Below are 24,605 nucleotides of genomic sequence, written 5' to 3' on the forward strand. Positions count from 1 at the left end.
TAACTAAAAGACATATTAAAGCAGGGAGAAGTGTTATTTTACCTAGTAAGGGTCTATACTGTTCATTGGCTCCAAGGCAGTACTGTGGGTCTATAATGTTCATTGGTCTCAAGGAGGTATTATGGGTCCATCCCATTCATTGGCCCAAGGTAGTATGTATTGTGGGGTCCATCCAGCTCATTTTCTATATCTATGACAACAAATGCCACCCATCAACTCTGATATTCTCTGCTGATGCCACTACTACTGTTTTTATAAGTCCTGGGCCTAATGCATTAAATATAACAATGAATGATAAACTAAAACATATCCCCACATAGTTGATACCCATCAAACTTACACTAAATCTAAGAGAGACTTACTATATGTTATTTGGTAATTACACAACTAACCACTCAAACATCAAATTAAATGACAAATCAATAGAAAATTGAAGGTAAAATTCTAGGATTACACCTGGACTATAAACTAAAACACAATACTGTACTTGTATTCAACACATCAAAAGTATCAAAAACTACAAGCAAACTCTCAAAAGTTTGCCTATTGTGTACCTACCTCAACTCTGTTTTCTCTATATTATACACACTCATCTATCCATATCTCATATGGTGTTTGTGTATGCGAATCAGCAACTGTAAACTATCTTAAACAAATCAACAAAAGTCTACCATCAGAATTGTATCAAATGCTAGCTTTACACAACACATACAACCTCTATTCAAAACTATAAATTTACTAAATATACAAGTCATTCATGCATTCTACTGGTGAAGCATCTTGTGCAGGATAAACATATTGACAATAAAGGTACTTGAGTATTGCACATCTGTCTGATTCATCAATGGAGAGAGACTTTTGTTTAACAAATGTACAAAAATTAACGAGAGAATTATTATTACAATCAAAACTAAGAGCAAAACCCACAAGGGTGTAAGAAGAAATATCCTGAGAGAGTAGTATCATAAGTGCTGCTTCTGTTAAATATCAGCACTTGCCTCAAATACTGGGAATTATATCAATGATTTGGACATACAACAGGCATGTGTAAGCGTGTTAGATAGGAGTGAGTGGAGACAAATAGTTCTGGGGACTCGATGAGCTGTTGGAGTGTGAGCAGGGTAATAGTTTGTGAAGGGATTCAGGGAAACTGGATAGCCAGACTTGAGTCCTGGAGGTGGGAAGTACAATGCCTGCATTTTAAAGGAGGGGTTTGGGGTATTGGCAGTTTGGAGAGACATCTAAACTGTTGTATCTGAGTGCCTCTGCAAAGACAGTGATTATGTATGAGTGATTGCAAAAGTGTTGAATAATGATAAAAGTGTTTTCTTTCTTTTTTGGGTTTTTCTTTCTTTTTTTGGGTCACCCTGCCTCGGTGCGAAACAGCCGACATGTCAAAAAAAAAAAAAATGGTTTTCTGTAGCTTCAAATTCTATTCTATACTTTAATTGCACAAAAACCAGGTAAGGCAACCCAAAAAAAAGAAGAAACACTTTCATCATCACTTACTCTATCACTGTCTTGCCAGAGGTGTGTCATATCTGATATATCTCCACACAGTACTTTTATAATTTCCAAATGTGACAAACAACTTTCCCTTATCCCTTGACAGACATTTTCATGCACAACTGCAAATTTTTTGTGCATGAAAAAATAAACAAGGTCAGTAACTATAACAAGGCTTTACACTGCATGATTTAAACCACTCTAAAAATTAAAAATTACATTCTTTGCAAAAAAAATTCTTTATTTGTCACATTATTAATACTGTATCAAGTGTGATATAATACAGTAATATGCTTAATATAATTTATAAATAAGATGAGAAAGCTATACAAGTACTGGAATTTGTTGAAAATTTTCCATCATACGTCAACGCTCCAATCACACAAAAATAAGAGAGTAAACAAATTTAGATACTTATCTAACCGGTACTTTTTCTACTAAATCCCACCAGTGTTTACCACCTGTGGTAATACAGTGGAACCTCGGTTTTTGTATGCCTCAGCTTGCATGTAAAAACCACAGTTATTCTCAATAAAATGTTTTTTTTTTTTTTAATATTTTTGGGTGTCTGGAATGGATTAATTGGATTTACATTATTTCTTATGGGAAATTTTATCAAAAAATACATTTTATAGAGAATAACCACAGTTTTACATACAAACCGGGGCATACGAAAACCAAGGTTCCACTGTACCCTATATAAATATACGTTATTAATATTTACATACATTTGCAATTACAGTACAGCATTTAAAAGAAAGCTAATTTAAGAAAAATTAACCTATAGCATAACATAGTATAATGCAGCAACATTATACACCTGAGCCTCCTATTGCTTTCAATACAAAGGCTGTTGCTAGTGTGCCTATGCCTGCCCCAACTGCCATTGCTGTGGCTATACGACGATAACTATATGTCTCTACGACTGCTGGTGATTCATGATGTCCATCACAGAGAAACACACTTTGTTTACCACTCTCTAAAGGCGATGATACAGCTTCTAATAGAGATTGTTTCACCAGAGACGTTATTTCATCTCGAGCTCTACCTCCTTCTGACACTATGTGCGACACAATAGTCTCAAACTCCGTATTTAATCGTTCAATGAGCACCTCTCTCTCTTTAACAAAAGATGCATTAATATGCTGTAATAAAGTGTGCTTAATATTCTCCGTCAACTTTGCTACATCATCTATAGTTGTGATTGCTGGTGCTTGTCTGTCAGAACTCTCACAAATACCTGGGTTGCTTTGTGCTGTCTGCTGTAGCTTAACTAGTCCAGGTTGTGAGTGAGTGGGACTGGCCAGTGATGTCGTAATAGTTCCTAGTACATCCTTGTGCATCTGCTGAAATCCATCCAGTAGACTTTGGCCATTCCCCGACACATGATCCTTAATCTCTCGAATCCTAACCCAGTTGTTGACCGAGGTGATGAGTGATGCCAGGGCTGCTGATACCACTGATGCAATTATTGACCTTGAAACAAGAGGCACCATCATGTGATGACTGTAAAGTCTTTCTAAAGGAGATGAGAGAATGATGAGGCATGTCATGCAATACTCTTATATATCTACTTTGTGGATATTTGCTGTTATGTGTATCAATTTAGTCTGGCTTGATTTTGTACCATGACAAACTACATGTCTTGACCAAGAATTTGATAATAGTGGATACTATACAATCTTTTACTAATGATTAAGAATATAATAAATTAAATGCCAAAGATAGGACACTATGTAGTTACAAATACATAGGTAATTACACGGAAAGGTAGTCACAAATACACACAAGAAAAAATGAACCACTTTACTCCATATCAGAGGGAGTTTTTGAGTAAATCTGGATCCAACTAAAATATTTGAGTTTCTACATGGGGTCATTCTAAATCTATAAAGAAGACTGTATGAAAGACCAAGACACAAACACAGACACACAGGAGACACAGACACACAGGAGCTGTGACTCGACCCCTGCAACCACAAATAGGAGAGTACAGACAGAGACACACACAGACACAAACACACACACAGACACAGACACAGACACAGACACAGACACACACACACACACACACACACACACACACACACACACACACACACACACACACATACACAAAGACAGGATGTTCCAGAGATTGGACACAGCAACAAGGGAACACAGTTGGAAGTTGAAGACACAGATGAATCACAGGGATGTTAGGAAGTATTTCTTCAGCCACAGAGTAGTCAGGAAGTGGAATAGTTTGGGAAGCGATGTAGTGGAGGCAGGATCCATACATAGCATTAAGCAGAGGTACGATAAAGCTCATGGTTCAGGGAGAGTGACCTAGTGGTGACCAGTGAAGAGGCGGGGCCAGGAGCTTGGACTCGACCCCTGCAACCTCAACTACATGAGTACAGTGGAACCTCAAATATCGAACTTTCTTCGGTCCAGAAGGCTGTTCGAGTGCCACTACCGAACGAATTTATTCCCATCAGGAATAATGTAAATTAGATTAGACCATTGAAGACCCTCAAAAATACACTTATAAAAGCACTTACAAAAATACACTTACATAATTGGTTGAGTTGGGAGTGGTTCGATTTTTGAGGTTCCACTGTACAACTAGGTGAGTGCAACTAGGTGAGTGTACACACACACACACACACAAACACACACACAAACACACACACACACACACACACACACACACACACACACACACACACACACACACACACACACAGTGAAGGCAGGGCCAGGAGCTTGGACTCGACCCCTGCAACCTCACAACTAGGTGAGTGTACACACACAATGATAACATACATGCAATAAAAAAACTTTAGTAATTTACATAACTCTTCTTTGAAGAAGTAAAGATCTTGTCAACAACAAATGAAAAACTGGAATACCTATGGTCATTTAAATCTAAATGTGAAGGACAACATATGTACTTCATAATTTTAGTGCATTCTGAATAGTCTGAATACCTTATGACTGACACTCTATTAAAAATGAATGGCTCTGAATAAAATTACATTTACCAAAAATTAAGGTGATAAGAATGTCTTACCAATACTTGCTCTGCTCTGCCTGCATGCGTTCCCGCTCGTGACAGTCACGTATAGCAGCAGACATTTGGGTAAAAGTATCACGCTCGTGCCGTTCACACTGCACAAACTCCAGACGTACAGTTTTCAGTCGACTGTTCATATCACGGGCCTGCATGCCATAAATGTGTTTACTGGTAAGCAATCCTGCATTACATATATTAAATGAACAATAAAGAAAATGAAGTCTGTAGTCTTCTGACAAAACAGTTATTGAATGAATGGTAGAGAATATTTCCTTGTCAGGGATCAGTCTACCTTGATGGGGAATGGACAAAGTCTTGTAAATAAAACAAATATCAAAAACATTATGAGTAGACCCTAATGCATGAATAAATGGTTCAGAAAACCGACAAGCTGATAAATGAGACACTTGTACAACATTTAGGTATCTTTATTCTAGTAATGTTTAGCCACTGACTGGTAAAATGTTTCCAGAATAATGATACCAAAATGTTGCAACACAAGTGTCTCATTCATCAGACACTAATGTACAGTATTTATGAGAAACTGGCAAAATATAAATTTCCCAAAAGAAGAAAAAATACACATCAAACACACAGTCTTCTACCATCTAGAATGTTAACACAGCAAACAGTCTTTATGATTCCTTATCCAAACATTATGATGTTAGTATTCTCTCCCTTCCCATACTCACTATAATGAATAACTCACAATACTATAGCTGGAAATAAAATCATTAAATCATGTTTTGGTCTATCCTGGATCATTTTCAAGTCACAACTGAGCAAGAAATGACTTGTGACTTTCTAACTTACTGTCTCTTTGACAGACTGAAATATCTCGAGACAGAGGAGAGTTGTCAGTTAACAGTACCTATCAACTTCTGTGCAACTGCAACCACTCTCTTTGTATGCCATACACCATACTGTAGTATAAAATATAGTCCTCACTTTATTCACATGAGATCTAATTTTTTTTTTTTAACAAGTCGGCCGTCTCCCACCGAGGCAGGGTAACCCAAAAAGAAAGAAAATTCCCAAAAAGAAAATACTTTCATCATCATTCAACACTTTCACCTCACTCACACATAATCACTGTTTTTGCAGAGGTGCTCAGGACACAACAGTTTAGAAGCATATACGTATAAAGATACATTACATATTCCTCCAAACCGCTAATATCCCGAACCTCTCCTTTAGAGTGCAGGCATTGTACTTCCCATTTCCAGGACTCAAGTCCGGCTATATAAAAATAACCAGTTTTCCTGAATCCCTTCACTAAATATTACCCTGCTCACACTCCAACAGATCGTCAGGTCCAAAATACCATTCGCCTCCATTCACTCCTATCGAACACGCTCATGCACGCCTGCTGGAAGTCCGAGCCCCTCGCCCACAAAACCTCCCTTACCCCTTCCTTCCAACCTTTTTGAGGATGACCCCTACCCCACCTTCCCCTACAGATTTATACGCTCTCCATGTCATTCTACTTTGATCCATTCTCTCTAAATGACCAAACCACCTCAACAATCCCTCTTCAGCCCTCTGACTAATACTTTTATTAACTCCACACCTTCTCCTAATTTCCACACTCCGAATTTTCTGCATAATATTTACACCACACATTGCCCTTAGACAGGACATCTTCACTGCCTCCAACTGCCACCTCGCTGCTGCATTCACAACCCAAGCTTCACACCCATATAAGTGTGTTGGTACTACTATACTTTCATACATTCCCTTCTTTGCCTCCATAGATAACGTTTTTTGTCTCCACATATACCTCAATGCACCACTCACCTTTTTTCCCTCATCCATTCTGTAATTAACCTCATCCTTCATAAATTCATCCACTAACGCATCAACTCCCAGGTACTGTATATGAAAACATTCACTTCTTCCATACTCCTCCTCCTCAATTTGATATCCAATTTTTCTTTATCTAAATCATTTGATACCCCTTATCACCTTACTCTTTTCTATGTTCACTTTCAACTTTCTACCTTTACACACACTCCCAAACTCATCCACTAACCTTTGCAATTTTTCTTTAGAATCTCCCATAAGCACAGTATCATCAGCAAAAAGCAACCATGTCAATTCCCATTTTGTATTTGATTCCCCATAATTTAATCCCACCCCTCTCCCGAACACCCTAGCATTTACGTCTTTTACAACCCCATCTATAAATACATTAAACAACCATGGTGACATTACACATCCCTATCTAAGACCTACTTTTACTGAGAAGTATTCTCCCTCTCTTCTACACACCCTAACCTGAGCCTCACTATCCTCATAAAAACTCTTTACAGCATTTAGTAACTTACCACCTATTCCATATACAGTGGACCCTCAACATTCGATACTAATCCATTCCTGAGAGCTATCGAATGTCGAAAATATCGAAAGTCGAATTAATTTTCCCCATTAGAAATACAGTGGACCCCCGCTTAACGATCACCTCCAAATGCGACCAATTATGTAAGTGTATTTATGTAAGTGCGTTTGTACGTGTATGTTTGGGGGTCTGATATGGACTAATCTACTTCACAATATTCCTTATGGGAAAAAATTCGGTCAGTACTGGCACCTGAACATACTACTGGAATGAAAAAAGTTCGTTAACCGGGGGTCCACTGTAATGGAAATCAAATTAATCCGTGCAAGACACCCAAAAGTATGAAAAAAAAAAATTTGCCACATGAAATATTAAGTTTAATGCAATAGAATCATTACAATAACAACAATAACAATAGAGTAATTGACACTTACCTTTAATGAAGATCTGGTGATGATTGATGGGATGGGAGGAGGGGAGAGTGTTGATGGTGTTAGTGTTTAGAAGGGAAATCCCCTTCCATTAGGACTTGAGGCAGCAAGTCCTTTTCCAGGGTTACTTCCCTTCTTCTTTTAATGCCACTAGGACCAGCTTGAGAGTCACTGGACTTCTGTCGCACAACATATCTGTCCATAGAGGCCAGTACCTCTCGTTCCTTTATGACTTTCCTAAAGTGGTTCACAACATTCTCAGTGTAATAGTCACCAGCACGGCTTGCAATAGCTGTGTTAGGGTGATTGTCATCAAAAAAAGTTTGCACTTTAAGCCACATTGCACACATTTCCTTAATCTTTGAAGTAAGTAACTTCTTCAATTTCTCTCTCCCCTCCTCTGAAGCAGTTTCCTCAGGTCTGGCCTCTTGCTGTTGAAGATGATCTAGCAGCTCATCAGTGGTTAATTCTTCATTGTCCTCCTCCACCAACTCTTCCACATCCTCCCCACTAACCTCCAACCCCAAGGACTTCCCCAATGCGACAATGGATTCCTCAACTGGCATAGGATTCTCAGGGTTAGCCTCAAACCATTCAAAATCCCTTTTGTCTACACATTCTGGCCACAGTTTTTTCCAAGCAGAGTTCAAGGTCCTCTTAGTCACTCCCTCCCAAGCCATACCTATAAGGTTTATACAATTGAGGATATTAAAGTGATCCTTCCAAAACTCTTTTAGAGTCAGTTGAGTTTCTGTGGTCACTACAAAGCACTTTTGAAACACAGATTTTGTGTACAGTTTCTTGAAGTTGGAAATGACCTGCTGGTCCATGGGCTACAGGAGAGAGTGGTATTAGGAGGCAAAAACTTGACCTTAATGAAGCTCATTTCCGCAGAAAGTCTCTCTGCCACGTCTGAAGGATGACCAGGAGCATTGTCTAATACCAGGAGGCACTTAAGGTCTAATTTCTTTTCAATTAGGTAATTTTTCACAGTGGGGGCAAATGCATGGTGTAACCAGTCATAGAAAAAGTCCCTAGTGACCCATGCCTTACTGTTTGCCCTCCACAGCACACACAAATTAGCCTCGAGGATATTCTTTTGCCTGAACACTCTGGGAGTTTCTGAGTGATACACCAATAAAGGCTTCACTTTGCAATCACCACTAGCATTGGCACACATCAGAAGAGTAAGCCTGTCTTTCATAGGCTTATGTTCTGGGAGTGCCTTTTCCTCCTGAGTAATGTAGGTCCTGCTTCGCAATTTCTTCCAAAACAGGCCTGTTTCGTCACAATTAAACACTTGTTCAGGTTTCAATCCTTCCTTGAATTCGTGCACATATTTTTCAGCCGCTTTGTGGTCCGAACTGGCAGCCTCACCATGCCTTATCACACTGTGTATGCCACTGCGATTCTTAAATCTTTCAAACCAACCTTTGCAGTCCTTAAATTCACTCACATCACCACTGGTTGCAGGCAATTTCTTTACCAAATCATCATGCAACTGCCTAGCCTTTTCACAAATGATCGCTTGAGAGATGCTATCTCCTGCTATCTGCTTTTCATTTATCCACACCAATAACAGTCTCTCAACATCTTCTAACACTAGCAATCTCTGTTTCGAAAACAAAGTTGCACCTTTTGCAACAACAGCTTCCTTGATTGCCGTTTTCCTGCTCACTATACTAGAGATGGTTGATTGGGGTTTACTATACAACCTGGCCAGCTCCGACACACGCACTCCACTTTCGTACTTTGCAATTATCTCTTTCTTTATTTCAATAGTCATTAGTGCCTTTTTTCTCGAAGACTTGGCACTAGAAGCTTTCTTGGGGCCCATGGTGACTTATTTTGCAGAAACAAGCACCAAACACAGTGATAATATGGATAATATGGAATGTACCGAATGTATCCTTAGATGCGCGCACACTGGCTGGCTTGTAAACACTGGCACACACGGGGCAGTTCAGGCCACACGTGGACACGTCTCATACAAATCGTATTGAATGTCGGGTTTTCCATCGAATGTCGAGGCAAAATTTTTGCGTTAAAGTGCATCGAATGTCGGATTTATCAAATGTCGATGCCATCGAATGTCGGGGGTCCACTGTACTTGCAACATCTGCCACATTGCTTCCCTATCCACTATCATATGCCTTTTCTAAATCCATAAATGCAATAAAAACTTCCCTACCTTTATCTAAATACTGTTCACATATATCCTTCAATGTAAACACTTGATCTACACATCCCCTACTCACTCTAAAGCCTCCTTGCTCATCCGCAATCCTACCTTCTGTCTTACCTCTAATTCTTTCAATTATAACCCTACCATACACTTTTCCTGGTATACTCAGTAATAATATTTATGATAAAATATTCATAATAATATTTATATTATATTATTTATAATAATATTTATGATAAAATCCATTAGAAAATCTAAATTATGTCTCCTGGAGGCAGCTTAAACAAGAACTAGCAGCATGAGAACTAGCAGCAACAGTCAATATTAATACATAAGGACATGTGAAAAAATAATAAGCTTCAAGCTTGGAATGCAGGGAGAAAATGATAGTTAATAAAATAAGTTTGTTGGGTCACACAACAGGTGTGTGTCTTCTTCACTATATTGACATAATATATAATGGATTAACAAAGAAAACAAAAGAAATAATTATATTCTACTGTATATTATTGGTTAAACATAAAATATATGCACAGAGGGAGATGAAAATAGATAAAATAGATGGGGGTGAAAAGTCTGACTTTTTTTTTGTTTTACAACATAACCATTTCCTACCAAGGTAGGGCAACCCAAAGAAAAAATATTTTCACTATATTTGAGCCTCATACTATCAGTGAAAATAAATTACAAACTCAAGATGGTTATGATTACAACTGCTACTTATAACCTAAGATTTACACTTATGAAGAACTAGGTTAGGTTAGGTAAGGTTTGTCAGGTAACAGGACAGGTGTTTCCTGGTGTGGGTCTCAGTCATGCGATGACCCACAGCTGGAATTTTGGTCATCTGACTAAGGCCCTCTAATGGCTTACCCGTCCACTGCTTTAAAAATCTGAGTCCTAGTATAAGTATGAAGAACTTCTTAAATAAATTTAATGAGAGGTCAATCAAGTTTAACACATTAACAGGATCATAAACAATAGTATTAAAAAAATTTTAATGTAAAAAAAAAAAAGACCCAAGTACAGTGGGACCCCGAATATCAACCATAATCCATTCCAGAAGGTAGGCCTAAATTCAAAAAGGGCTAAATTCGAAGCAATATTTCCCATAAGAATTAATGTAAATGCAATTAATCCGGTCCAGACACCCAAAAATAATAAAAAAAAAATACATTTTGTAAAGTTTAACTATACTTTTACATACAAAAACAATGACAATTACATATAATCTTTCTTTCAACACATCGGCCGTATCCCACCAAGGCAGGGTGGCCCAAAAGGAAAAACGAAAGTTTCTCCTTTTACATTTAGTAATATATACAGCAGAAGGGGTTACTAGCCCCTTGCTCCCGGCATTTTAGTCGCCTCTTACAACACGCATGGCTTACGGAGGAAGAATTCTGTTCCACTTCCCCATGGAGAATTACATATAAATGAACATTTAATTCATTATTACATACCTGTATTGAAGACTTGTTGGCATATGGAAGACAGGAAGGAGGGGAGAGGAAAGAGGAGAGGTTATTGTTTGGAGGAGTCCCCCTCCATAATGACTTCAGGTATCAAGTCCCTGTTTGGGGTTACTTCCCTTCTTTGTCTTTTAATGCCACTAGGACCAGCTTCAGAGTTACTGGACCCCTGTCACACAAAACAACTGTCCAGAGAGGTCTGTTTCTGGTGCCTCTTTAAGATTTGCCTGAAGTGGGCCAAGGTTTTGTTACTAAACATGTTGCAGATATGGCTTGTTTCAGCTTGGTCAGGGTAATATTTCTCAGCAAAAGCTTGCACACTACTCCACAATGCACAAATCTCCTTAATCTCTGAAGAAGGCACCTCCTTTCCTCTCTCTTCCTCCTCCTCTGAAGCAAGTTCCTCAGCTGTGGTCTGTTGCCATTCCAGTTGAAGGTGTTGCAGCTCATCAGTGGTTAGCTCTTCCCTGTGATAGTCCACTAACTCTTCTGCATCCTGGCCACTTACGTCCAACCCCCATGGACTTCCCCTAAGACAATAGATCCCACAACAGGAGTAGGGTCGTCAGGGTCAGCCTCAAACCTTTCAAAATCCTTCTCGAGGACACATTCTGGCCACAATTTTCTCCAAGAAGAGTTCAAAGTCCTGAAAGTCACTCCCTGCCAGGCCTTACCTATAAGGCTTATGCATTTGTAGATACACTGAAATGATTCCTCCAGAACTCTCTCAGGGTCAATTCAGTGTCTAAGGTCACTTCAGAGCATCTTTGAAACACTGCTTTTGTGTAGAGTTTTTTGAAGTTAGAAATGACCTGCTAGGCCATGGGCTGGATGAGAGGAGTGGTGTTAGGAGGCAAGAACTTCACTGTTATGACTGAAATCCCTAGACAATTGGTCTACCAAGTTTGGAGGATGAGCAGGAGCACTGTCCATTACCAGGAGGCACTTGAGGGGCAATTTATTTTCCTGGAGGTATTTTTTCATACTCGGGCCAAACACTTCATGAACCCAGTCAATGAAAAGTTACCTTGTGACCCATGCCTTATGATTAGCTTTCCACATCACACACAATTTACTCTTGACGACATTGTTTTTCTTGAACACTCTGGGATTTTCAGAGTGATACACCAGGAAAGGCTTCACTTTGAAATCCCCACTAGAGATAGCACAGAACAAAAGAGTTAGCCTATCCTTCACAGGCTTGTGTTCTGGCAGTGCCTTTTCCTCCTGTGTGATGTAGGTCCTCTTTGGCATTTTCTTCCAAAAGAGGCTTGTTTCGTCACAACTGAACACTTGTTGGGGGTGGAATTCTTCAGTCTTCATGTACCCCTTGAATTCCTGCACAAATTTTTCAGCCACATGTTTGTCTGAACCTGCAGCCTCACCATCCCTTGCAACATTGTGTATGCCATTATGCTTCTTAAATCTGTCAAACCAGCCTCTGCTGGCCTTAAGTTCACTAACATCAGCACTAGTTCCAGGCATTTTCTTTACGAGATCTGCATGCAACTGCCTTGCCTTTTCACAAATGATTCTCTGAAATACTATCTCCCGCTAATTGTTTTTCGTTGATCTACAACAACAACAACTTCTCCACATCTTCTATTGTTTGTGATCTCTTTTTAGTTAACATGTTTATTCCTTTCACCACATCATCTTTCTTGATTTGTTCTTTCTTTGCCAGGATAGAAGTGATTGTTGATTTGTTTTTGCCATTCATCCTGGCAAGCTGGAGCGCATGCACACCACTCTCATATTTTTCAGTAACTTCTTTCTTAAATTCCATCGTGTTTCTCACTTTCTTTACCAAAGGAACTTTACTAGGAACTTTCTTTGGGTCCATGGTGGCTTATTTCACAGTTGTACTTAATAAACAAGCACAAAAACCAATGGATTTTGAGGAAATGTTTGGAGGAATGGGCAGAGTATATGCTCATTCACTGAGAGACACAGGGAAACTGACTCACCTATATGCGGCGTCCCGGAGGGAGGCAGGCTGATGCGTCTAATACAGACGATTTGTGAGGCACCAGCCAAAATATGGAGCAAAATTTCAGCCCAAAAACCAGCCTAAATACGATTCGGTCGATAAACGCAGCAGCTGATATTCAGGGTTCCACTGTATATACAAGAATATTAAAATTGAAGTGAATTGTTGGGAATCATATGTACAGGAGGGCCTCACTTTACAGTGTTCTGCTAATACAGAGGTTTTCAATTATACCTATTCATTTATTCAGACTTCCTACAATAAATATATGTATTCACCACTCACTATAAGTTAATGACGAAAATATTTTAAGGTAAGTAATGGGTTGGCCTAGGAAAGGTTGGAGGGAGGGGGTAAAGGAGGTTTTGTGTGCGAGGGGCTTGGACTTCCAGCAGGCATGCATGAGCATGTTTGATAGGAGTGAATGGAGACAAATGGTTTTTAATACTTGACGTGCTGTTGGAGTGTGAGCAAAGTAACATTTATGAAGGAGTTCAGGGAAACCGGCAGGCCGGACTTGAGTCCTGGAGATGGGAAGTACAGTGCCTGCACTCTGAAGGAGGGGTGTTAATGTTGCAGTTTAAAAACTGTAGTGTAAAGCACCCTTCTGGCAAGACAGTGATGGAGTGAATGATGGTGAAAGTTTTTCTTTTTTGGGCCACCCTACCTTGGTGGGAATCGGCCAGTGTGATAATAAAATAATAATAAAACAAAAATAATGTGTGTACTGTATATGCATTATTTTAGGCCTGGCCTTATTGTTAACTTAATATATGATAGTGCAAACATGTTATCAGGTTTTTATATGCAATTGAAAGTAAAAGAAAGCTATATTTCACTTTACAGTAATTTTCATGTTACAGTGGTAGCCTGAAACCTAACCTGCTGTATAAGTGGCATTCTCCTGTACAACAAACTCATCCACATGTTATGATCTTACAATTATTTATTTATTTATTAATTTGAGTGCACTGAAAATACTACAATGTAATGGATAAAACACTCATAATACTGTACAAACCTGGTCAAATAATGTAAAATGTTCCTGAGAATACTGCTCAGACTTAGAGATGCGTTCATGGTTGATGGCTAGCTTCTCCTGTAGATCCTCAATTTCCGCCTGCAGCTCTCGTCGCTTACCCTGCACCTCGTGCAAGACTTCAGACAGCTGCCAACAATATGCCAGTCAGTGACTGATAACAACCATGTGTGGTGAGTGGAAAACTGAACTTATCATTTTTATAGGCTTTTAGATAAATTTATCCAATCTGTAGGTGAGGAACTAGAAATAATATTAAAAATTTCCTACTGTCTGGAATTTTTATTGAAGAATTTTGGTCCCATTACAATAAGGCTCAATTTTATTGGGACCTATAATAAAGTATGAGAAATTCAGCATAACACTGACCTTTGCAATCTTGTTCAACAGCTCTGTCTCATCATTGGTCTGGCATTTCACTATTAAATTTTTCACATGCATCTCAAGCATCTGCATGTTACCTAATATGATGCAGCATATATTACAGTGCAAAATGCAAGAGATTGTCCATTAAAAAAAATTACCAGTAACTATATTTTATAATATTAAAATACATGTATAACAGCAAAAACCATTAACGTGTAATATATTCATAAGTACACTGTATATAACACAATAATGTTACTGTATTGGGTAAAATAAAATGAATTTCATAAATATGCAACAAAATTATTTAACTAGTAAATCAGGAGACAGCCAAGAAGATAACTGAGAAAATAATAAAATTACTAAAATGTTTATCTTAAATGACAATGAATCTTATCCTTGTTCAGATAATCAGAGACTTGACTTTTTTTAACACACCGGCCGTCTCCCACTGGGGCAGGATGACCCAAAATAATAAAGAAATGCTTTTACTTTCACTCACCACATCCTTATCCCCATCTTGCTAAAGGTGTGTCAACACTAATAAAAATGTGTAAGTGTACCGTTGCACTGGTGCAAATACTGCACTTACAAAGCAGAAACATATTTCACCCCATAAGTTGATACCTTCATCACTACTCTCTTCCACTCACCTCAGTAACTCTGTCCTGTGCATTTTTTAAGTCTGTAATTCCAATGAAATCTTGATACTGCTGATACCAACGATTTAGTATGTCATTCCAGTCCTCAGGTTTCTTTGCCTCAGCTCCTTTAGTTATTTTAGACATGCTATTAATCACAGATGATGATTTTTCTGACAGTTGCTGTCTGAATGAGTAAGCCTCCGGCTTCATTTCAGTCATTAGAGTAAACGGTTTGTCAGTACTTGTAACACTGGAACTGCTGGCTGTTTCTGATTTTTTATGTACATTCTTGTCATTTGCTGAATTGCTTTCACTCAATTCTGGCGGCTTCGATGAGCTGCACATGTGTCGACAAAATTTAGAATTCCACGCCACCTGAACCAGGCACACCCGGGCATCTTCAGTCCTTCCGCTATCTAACGGCAACACGATTTTGCTGCGGACACAAGCTGGACTCCATGACGAAGCAAGGGATCTTATTCTCAAGTAAGATGGCCCACAGCCATCGGAGAGGAGCAACCTACCTACAGCCATTACCGCCACTGGCTGCATGACTATTATAACAATTGCAGATTGACTTTTACCAAAATACTGTACTGTAGTTTCATCTCTATCCACTGACGGTGTCACTGGTGCACACTGAAGAACAGGACTTAACTGTCGTTCTGCAGATGTTATTCTTGGCCATACTGTACTGTCGCCATCAACCAAATGTACTCTGAAATTAAAAACTACTAATTATATTTTTTATTAACCAAATGTACTCTGAAATTAAAAACTACTAATTATAATTTTTATTTACCAAATGTACTCTGAAATTAAAAACTACTAATTATAATTTTTATCAACCAAATGTACTCTGAAATTAAAAATTACTAATTATAATTTTTATCAACCAAATGTACTTTAACCCTTTGAGGGTTTCGGCCGTACTAGTACGGCTTACGACCCAGGGTTTTTGACGTGCTAGTATGCCTAAATTCTAGCGCCTTCAAATCTAGTGGGAGAAAGCTGGTAGGCCTACATATGAAAGAATGGGTCTATGTGGTCAGTGCGCAGTATAAAAAAAATCCTGCAGCACACAGTGCATAATGAGAAAAAAAAAATGTGACCGTCTTTTTGAAATAAAACAGCGACTTTGCACTGTATTTTCGCATGGTATTTATTGTTGTATTCTAGTTTTCTTGGTCTCATTTTATAGAATGGAAGATATACTACAGAAATAGAGATGATTTTGACTGGTTTTTCAATGAAAAGTACCCTGAAATTAAGCTCAAAGTAGCAGAAATGTTCAATTTTTACCAAAGTTCAAAAGTAAACAAATCATGCTATGTGTCCAATACACGTCAACTGGTGAGTCTAATATTCTTTCGCAAGTGCGTCAATATCATTTATACCATTTTTTACACTAATGCAGTAGTTTGCATAACAGTAAATCTTCTATTTTTTATGAGAATAAAAATTCAAAGTGGAAAGCAAAAGAATGTAAGAGAGGCCTTGAGACGTGACTAATGAACAGAGGAAATGTCACTTTAGTGCCAGGAATGTCTTTCTTGTTTATTCTGGACCCTATTCAGAAATTGGCATCTTTTGAAATTTGTGTGAAATTGGCAAAATTGCTAAATTCTGACCACTGTACTGGATAGTTGAAACTGATAAATGGGGGGTTTCTTGCACTCATTCGATAGAAAAAATGGAGTTCTAGCGAAATATCCATGTTTTTTGTTGACTAGTACAGTGGAGTTGGCCGAAAATGGGGCTCAAAGTGGGCAAAATCGCCGATGCGTAAACATTGCTGAGACCGCTAACTTCGCAAGAGCATAATTCCATAAGTTTTCCATCAAATTTCAAACTTTTGGTGTCATTATGATCGGGAAAAGATTCCCTATCTTTCCATAAGAAAAAATTATTTTTTTTTTTTTTAAATTTGGCCGACCCTGAGAACGAGTCTCGGAGAGGGCCTGTCGACCCTCAAAGGGTTAAAATTAAAAACTACTAATTATAATTTTTATCACAGTGACTGCATTAAAAATCAGAATTTTTCAAGGGTAAAATTTCTTGTGGAAAAATGTAAATTTTGTACATTTTGATAATAAAATTTATGTAAGTTTGTTAATGATGCTCCAAAGGTTTCCTGTCAATTATGGGGTGCCACATTTATCATAAAAAATATTCAGTAAATGTATTGTAAATAGAAAATATTCCTTAATATGCAAAATAAAGAGGGAATTTTGCTGAAAATACATTATCTATATGTATAGTACAATTTGCTTATACTGCATGCGCATACAAAACAGAAAACAGCAGCAGTCTGTAAGCTAAATATAAAAATAAAACCTTAGTATAATGGATATAATAATAATTATTATTATAATCAAAAAGAAGCGCTAAGCCACAAGGGCTATACAGCGCTGCAGGGTAGGGAAGGAAGCGAGGGTATTGGATGGCAGAAGGGAGGAGGGATGATCAGTAGGTAACGGAAAACAGCGGGGCAGGGGATAGTACGGGGGTAGAGGGTAGCAAGAGATTGAAGTAGAAAGGGCTGAAGGCATCAGAATTTGTGAAGTCAGTCAGTTGTTGTCAAAAAGTCAATGAGAGAGTTCGGATGAAAGGTGGGTCCATCAGCGAGAAGGGAAGGTAAAGAGAGAGCAGCGGAGCGTAGACGACGACGGAGGTAAATTCTGCGTGCTCGTTGATAAAGTGGGCAGTCCAACAGAATGTGGCTGACTGATAATGGAGCTTGGCAATTCTCACAGAGAGGAGCAGGGCACCTCTCCATGAAATATCCATGAGTAAGACGAGTAAGGCCAATGCGAAGACGGGAGAGAATAGCCTCCCAACCTCGACGCTGGTGATAAGAAGACGGCCAGTAACCTATACTCGGTTTAATAGATTGAAGTTTGTTGCCGAGCATAGTAGACCAACGTTGTTGCCAACGGGTGTGAAGGAATACCTGAATGGAATACCTCTATACAAAACTGGTAGGTCATGTACTGCTGACCGCGCAGCAGTGTCTGCCTGTTCATTGCCCTGTACGTCAATAATAATAATAATTTTATTTCAGCATGATACAATGTACAAAGATGTGTCATTTAGTTGTTCATGTAAAAAGAGCATAGTTATGCAGAGCATTTCAGACAAAATGTTTAGCCAGACAAATATTTGATGCAATGGACCAAGTCGGCTGCATTGAGACTACTTTTGGTGCAAGTGAATGTGTCCGGTGAACTCCCCATACAACGGACCAAGTAAACTGCATCAAGATTTTGTCCACGAGCAATTGTGTACGTATCTGTCCAGCGGTCTGTTGTATCGGAGATTTTGACGCAACAGATTTTCATTTAAGCACAAGGAAATAGAGATTGTAACAAAGCAGGACAAACCTCAACTTTATTTATTTATTTATTTATTTATTTATTAATTTGAACATGATACAGAGAAGTACAAGGAATAAAATTTTTAAAGTGCAGCATGCCAAAGCCCCTTGTATGTGAGCATTATGGGCAGGATTAAAATTAACTTAAGATTAACTAAGCAATGATATATTCAGTGGTACAAAAATTATTGTAAACAGATAACAATTTAGTACAAATGAGTATTACAAAGACAGGTCATATGGTCATTTACTGTGTTGCTGTGTAATCAGTAGAATAGAGTATTCTGTTAGGTAATGAAGTTAAATGGTAACAAAGTTTGATTGGGTCACAAGTTGACATTTATGAGATACAATAATGAGATACATATATGAGATACAATTTATGAGATACAATTATTCAGCATTTATTTAGTTGTGGATGAGTAAGTGATTTTTGAGAAGAGACTTGAATTTATAAACAGTGTTTCTTTTATATTCACAGGTAATGAATTCCAGATTTTAGGGCCTTTTATGTGCATTGAGTTTTTACATAGCGTGCAATGGACACGAGGAACATCAAAGAGTGATCTGTGCCTTGTGTTATGGTCGTGTGTTCTGTTGAGGTTGGTAAGATGTTTGAGAGGAGGGTTAATATCAGAGTTAAGTGTTCTATGTATGCACTATTCAATAATAGTAACAGCAATGTTGCTAGTGTTACTGATAAAAAAAGTGATAGATTGGATAACTAGGATTTTCAAGACAAGGAATGCTGAGTCAATGACAATATTAAGCAAGTTTATTTCGTACAGGAATATATAAGATTATTATAATCAAGGGGGAAGCGCGAAACCCGTAGGATTATACAGCGCCTGGGGGGGGGATGTGGAAGGCATTCAGGCTTAATTCGGGGGAACTGGAGCACAGATCCAATTCCCTAAATCAAGAGCCCCTCACCAGCATTAAGGAACCTTCCATGAGGGGAAGAATAAATAAGAACAATTATCATATCTAGTGTAAAATTATCTAGGATAACCCCCAAAAATGTCAAGTGACCTTTTCTCCATAGTAGTCATTTTATCTCCCCAGCCGAGAATATTGCTGTACATTATTGTCCTGTAGCTCAACTGCTAGTGTACTCAGCTCACACACTGAGGTCCATGGTTTGAGCCTGGTAAGGTTGGAAACACTAGGATGTGTTTCCTTAAGACACCTGCTGTCCCTGTTCACCTAGTAGTAAAACAGGTACCTGGGTATTAGTGAACTGGTGTGGGTTGCATCCTGGGAGAAAACTGACCTAATATACCCAAACTGCTCTACATAACAAGGGACTTTCTATATACGTAGTAGTACGTCACTGATGTCAGCTATGGTCTGTAGACCTTGTACATGTACTTGTAGAAATATTATTCTTATTACCGATAAGCTAGTTCAAGCACTAGCAAGCTAGTTCCAGCACTAGCTAGCTCTATCAAGCTAGCACAAGCAAGCTGGCACTAGCAAGATAGCATTAGCAAGCTAGCACTAGCAAGTTAGCATTAGCAAGCTAGCTCTAGCAAGCTAGCACTAGCAAGATAGCATTAGCAAGCTAGCTCTAGCAAGTTAGCTCTAGCAAGATAGCATTAGCAAGCTAGCACTAGCAAGATAGCATTAGCAAGCTAGCACTAGCAAGCTAGCTCTAGCAAGCTAGAACTAACAAGATAGCATTAGCAAGCTAGCACTAGCAAGTTAGCATTAGCAAGCTAGCACTAGCAAGATATCATTAGCAAGCTAGCTCTACCAAGATAGCATTAGCAAGCTAGCACTAGCAAGATAGCATTAGCAAGCTAGCACTAGCAAGATAGCATTAGCAAGCTAGCATTAGCAAGCTAGCACTAGCAAGCTAGCATTAGCAAGATAGCATTAGCAAGATAGCACTAGCAAGTTAGCATTAGCAAGCTAGCACTAGCAAGTTAGGATTTGCAAGCTAGCTCTAGCAAGCTAGCACTAGCAACATAGCATTAGCAAGCTAGCTCTAGCAAGCTAGCTCTAGCAAGATAGCATTAGCAAGCTAGCACTAGCAAGATAGCATTAGCAAGCTAGCTCTAGCAAGCTAGCACTAGCAAGATAGCATTAGCAAGCTAGCATTATCAAGCTAGCTCTAGCAAGCTAGCTCAAGCAAGATAGCATTAGCAAGCTAGCTCTAGCAAGCTAGCTCTAGCAAGATAGCATTAGCAAGCTAGAACTAGCAAGATAGCATTAGCAAGCTAGCTCTAGCAAGCTAGCACTAGCAAGATAGCATTAGCAAGGTAGCTCTAGCAAGGTAGCTCTAGCAAGATAGCATTAGCAAGCTAGCACTAGCAAGATAGCATTAGCAAGCTAGCACTAACAAGCTAGCACTAGCAAGCTAGCTCTACCAAGCTAGCACTAACAAGCTAGCACTAGCAAGATAGCATTAGCAAGCTAGCACTAACAAGCTAGCACTAGCAAGCTAGCTTTACCAAGCTAGCACTAACAAGCTAGCTTTACCAAGCTAGCACTAACAAGCTAGCAGTAGCAAGCTAGCAGTAGCAAGCTAGCACTAATAAGCTAGCACTAACAAGCTAGCACTAACAAGCTAGCTTTACCAACCTAGCACTAACAAGCTAGCAGTAGCAAGCTAGCAGTAGCAAGCTAGCACTAACAAGCTAGCACTAACAAGCTAGCTTTACCAAGCTAGCACTAACAAGCTAGCAGTAGCAAGCTAGCAGTAGCAAGCTAGCACTAACAAGCTAGCACTGACAAGCTAGCTCTAACAAGCTAGCACTAACAAGCTAGCAGTAACAAGCTAGCACTAACAAGCTAGCACTAACAAGCTAGCTCTAACAAGCTAGCTCTAACAAGCTAGCACTAACAAGCTAGCACTAACACGCTAGCTCTAACAAGCTAGCACTAAGCTAGCAGTAGCAAGCTAGCAGTAGCAAGCTAGCACTAACAAGCTAGCTCTAACAAGCTAGCACTAACAAGCTAGCACTAACAAGCTAGCACTAACAAGCTAGCAGTAGCAAGCTAGCAGTAGCAAGCTAGCACTAACAAGCTTGCAGTAGCAAGCTAGCACTAACAAGCTAGCAGTAGCAAGCTAGCACTAACAAGCTAGCACTAACAAGCTAGCAGTAGCAAGCTAGCACTAACAAGCTAGCTTTACCAAGCTAGCACTAACAAGCTAGCAGTAGCAAGCTAGCACTAACAAGCTAGCACTAACAAGCTAGCACTAAGCTAGTACTAACAAGCTAGTACTAACAAGCCAGCACTAACAAGCTAGAACTAACAAGCTAGTACTAACAAGCTAGCACTAACAAGCTAGTACTAACAAGCTAGCACTAAGCTAGCACTAACAAGCTAGCACTAACAAGCTAGAACTAACAAGCTAGCACTAACAAGCCAGCACTAACAAGCTAGCACTAACAAGCTAGTACTAACAAGCTAGCACTAACAAGCTAGCACTAACAAGCTAGCACTAACAAGCTAGTACTAACAAGCTAGCACTAACAAGCTAGCACTAAAAAGCTAGCACTAACAAGCTAGTACTAACAAGCTAGTACTAACAAGCTAGCAGTAGCAAGCTAGCACTAACAAGCTAGCACTAACAAGTTAGCACTAACAAGCTAGCAGTAGCAAGCTAGCAGTAGCAAGCTAGCACTAACAAGCTAGCAGTAGCAAGCTAGCACTAACAAGCTAGCACTACCAAGCTAGCACTAACAAGCTAGCACTAACAAGCTAGCTCTAACAAGCTAGCACTAACAAGCTAGCAGTAACAAGCTAGCACTAACAAGCTAGCACTAACAAGCTATCAGTAGCAAGCTAGCTCTAACAAGCTAGCACTAACAAGCTAGCACTAACAAGCTAGTACTAACAAGCCAGCACTAACAAGCCAGCACTAACAAGCTAGTACTAACAAGCTAGTACTAACAAGCTAGTACTAACAAGCTAGCACTGACAAGCTAGTACTGACAAGCTAGCACTGACAAGCTAGTACTGACAAGCTAGCACTAACAAGCTAGCACTAACAAGCTAACACTAAGCTAGTACTAACAAGCTAGTACTAACAAGCCAGCACTAACAAGCTAGCACTAACAAGCTAGTACTAACAAGCTAGCACTAACAAGCTAGTACTAACAAGCTAGTACTAAGCTAGCACTAACAAGCTAGCACTAACAAGCTAGAACAAGCTAGCACTAACAAGCTAGAACTAACAAGCTAGCACTAACAAGCCAGCACTAACAAGCTAGCACTAACAAGCTAGTACTAACAAGCTAGCACTAACAAGCTAGCACTAACAAGCTAGCACTAACAAGCTAGTACTAACAAGCTAGCACTAACAAGCTAGCACTAAAAGCTAGCACTAACAAGCTAGTACTAACAAGCTAGTACTAACAAGCTAGCACTAACAAGCCAGCACTAACAAGCTAGCACTAACAAGCTAGTACTAACAAGCCAGCACTAACAAGCTAGTACTAACAAGCTAGCACTAAGCTAGTACTAACAAGCTAGTACTAAGCTAGTACTAACAAGCTAGAACAAGCTAGTACTAACAAGCTAGTACTAACAAGCTAGCACTAACAAGCTAGTACTATCAGGCTAGCACTAACAAGCTAGCACTAACAAGCTAGTACTAACAAGCTAGCACTAACAAGCTAGCACTAACAAGCTAGTACTAACAAGCTAGCACTAACAAGCTAGCAGTAACAAGCTAGCACTAACAAGCTAGCACTAACAAGCTAGCACTAACAAGCTAGCTCTAACAAGCTAGCACTAACAAGCTAGCACTACCAAGCTAGCAGTAACAAGCTAGCACTAACAAGCTAGCACTAACAAGCTAGTACTAACAAGCTAGCACTAACAAGCTAGCTCTAACAAGCTAGCACTAACAAGCTAGTACTAACAAGCTAGCACTAACAAGCTAGCTCTAACAAGCTAGCACTAACAAGCTAGCACTAACAAGCTAGCACTAACAAGCTAGCAGTAACAAGCTAGTACTAACAAGCTAGCTCTAACAAGCTAGCACTAACAAGCTAGCACTAACAAGCTAGCACTAACAAGCTAGCACTAACAAGCTAGCAGTAACAAGCTAGCACTAACAAGCTAGCTCTAACAAGCTAGCACTAACAAGCTAGCACTAACAAGCTAGCAGTAACAAGCTAGCAGTAACAAGCTAGCAGTAACAAGCTAGCACTAACAAGCTAGCTCTAACAAGCTAGCACTAACAAGCTAGCACTAACAAGCTAGCTCTAACAAGCTAGCACTAACAAGCTAGCACTAACAAGCTAGCAGTAACAAGCTAGCAGTAACAAGCTAGCACTAACAAGCTAGCTCTAACAAGCTAGCACTAACAAGCTAGCACTAACAAGCTAGCAGTAACAAGCTAGCACTAACAAGCTAGCACTAACAAGCTAGCACTAACAAGCTAGCAGTAACAAGCTAGCAGTAACAAGCTAGCACTAACTAGTCGTGGGTTCGACCTTCCGGATGGACGCTGAAGACTTCAGGAGAGAGCAGCAACACCGTATGGGCGGACTATTCCGCCTAGTACACAACTCCGGCTAGTACATCAACCTGGGATAACTTCATTGGATTATTCTAGATTAAATTATTCACAATTTACAATGTATGAAATTTATATAAGTCGAAAAATTATGTAAATGGATTACCTGGTGCTCCCAGCCAGCCATGACAGCTGCTGCTGCTGCTGTCTGGTGTTGGGGCTGTAGGGGCCAGGGACGGCTCTCAGACTGTAGGGGCCAGGGACGGCTCTCGGACTGTAGGGGCCAGGGACGGCTCTCGGACTGTAGGGGCCAGGGACGGCTCTCGGACTGTAGGGGCCAGGGACGGCTCTCGGACTGTAGGGGCCAGGGACGGCTCTCAGACTATAGGGGCCAGGGACGGCTCTCGGACTGTAGGGGCCAGGGACGGCTCTCAGACTGTAGGGGCCAGGGACGGCTCTCGGACTGTAGGGGCCAGGGACGGCTCTCGGACTGTAGGGGCCAGGGACGGCTCTCGGACTGTAGGGGCCAGGGACGGCTTTCGGACTGTAGGGGCCAGGGACGGCTCTCGGACTGTAGGGGCCAGGGACGGCTCTCGGACTGTAGGGGCCAGGGACGGCTCTCGGACTGTAGGGGCCAGGGACGGCTCTCGGATTGTAGGGGCCAGGGACGGCTCTCATACTGTAGGGGCCAGGGACGGCTCTCGGACTGTAGGGGCCAGGGACG

At 39.9% G+C, this 24,605-nt stretch overlaps 1 protein-coding gene across 2 annotated transcripts; it reads right to left on the reverse strand.

Moving 5' to 3' along the window:
• Positions 1-1,291: 1,291 nt before the first annotated feature.
• On the reverse strand, positions 1,292-24,173 carry LOC128687297 (mitochondrial potassium channel). 2 transcript variants are annotated; one of them, XM_053774685.2, is made up of 5 exons: positions 24,048-24,173; positions 15,039-15,747; positions 14,002-14,148; positions 4,562-4,710; positions 1,292-2,982 (listed from the first exon to the last, which is right to left on the reverse strand). In XM_053774685.2, the coding sequence occupies exons 2-5, from the start codon at positions 15,579-15,581 to the stop codon at positions 2,319-2,321; spliced, it is 1,503 nt and encodes a 500-aa protein (XP_053630660.2). In that variant the 5' UTR covers positions 15,582-15,747; positions 24,048-24,173; the 3' UTR covers positions 1,292-2,318. The 2 variants fall into 2 exon arrangements, with proteins under 2 accessions (XP_053630660.2, XP_053630658.2); XM_053774683.2 differs by lacking the exon at positions 24,048-24,173 and adding an exon at positions 23,843-23,951.
• Between the last annotated feature and the right edge of the window lie 432 nt (positions 24,174-24,605).

Source organism: Cherax quadricarinatus, chromosome 62, assembly GCF_038502225.1.
Source record: "Cherax quadricarinatus isolate ZL_2023a chromosome 62, ASM3850222v1, whole genome shotgun sequence".
NCBI lineage: Eukaryota > Metazoa > Arthropoda > Malacostraca > Decapoda > Parastacidae > Cherax > Cherax quadricarinatus.

Bases quoted from the DNA above. Each gene is read 5' to 3' on its own strand.
- LOC128687297 (XM_053774685.2), bottom strand. From the start codon at position 15,581: ATGCAGCCAGTGGCGGTAATGGCTGTAGGTAGGTTGCTCCTCTCCGAT. The intron at 4,711-14,001 runs GTTTGTACAGTA...TATGGCATGCAG, and splicing joins ATTTTACATTATTTGACCAG to GCCCGTGATATGAACAGTCG. The intron at 2,983-4,561 runs GTAAGACATTCT...TCTTGTTTCAAG, and splicing joins GCAGAGCAGAGCAAGTATTG to GTCAATAATTGCATCAGTGG.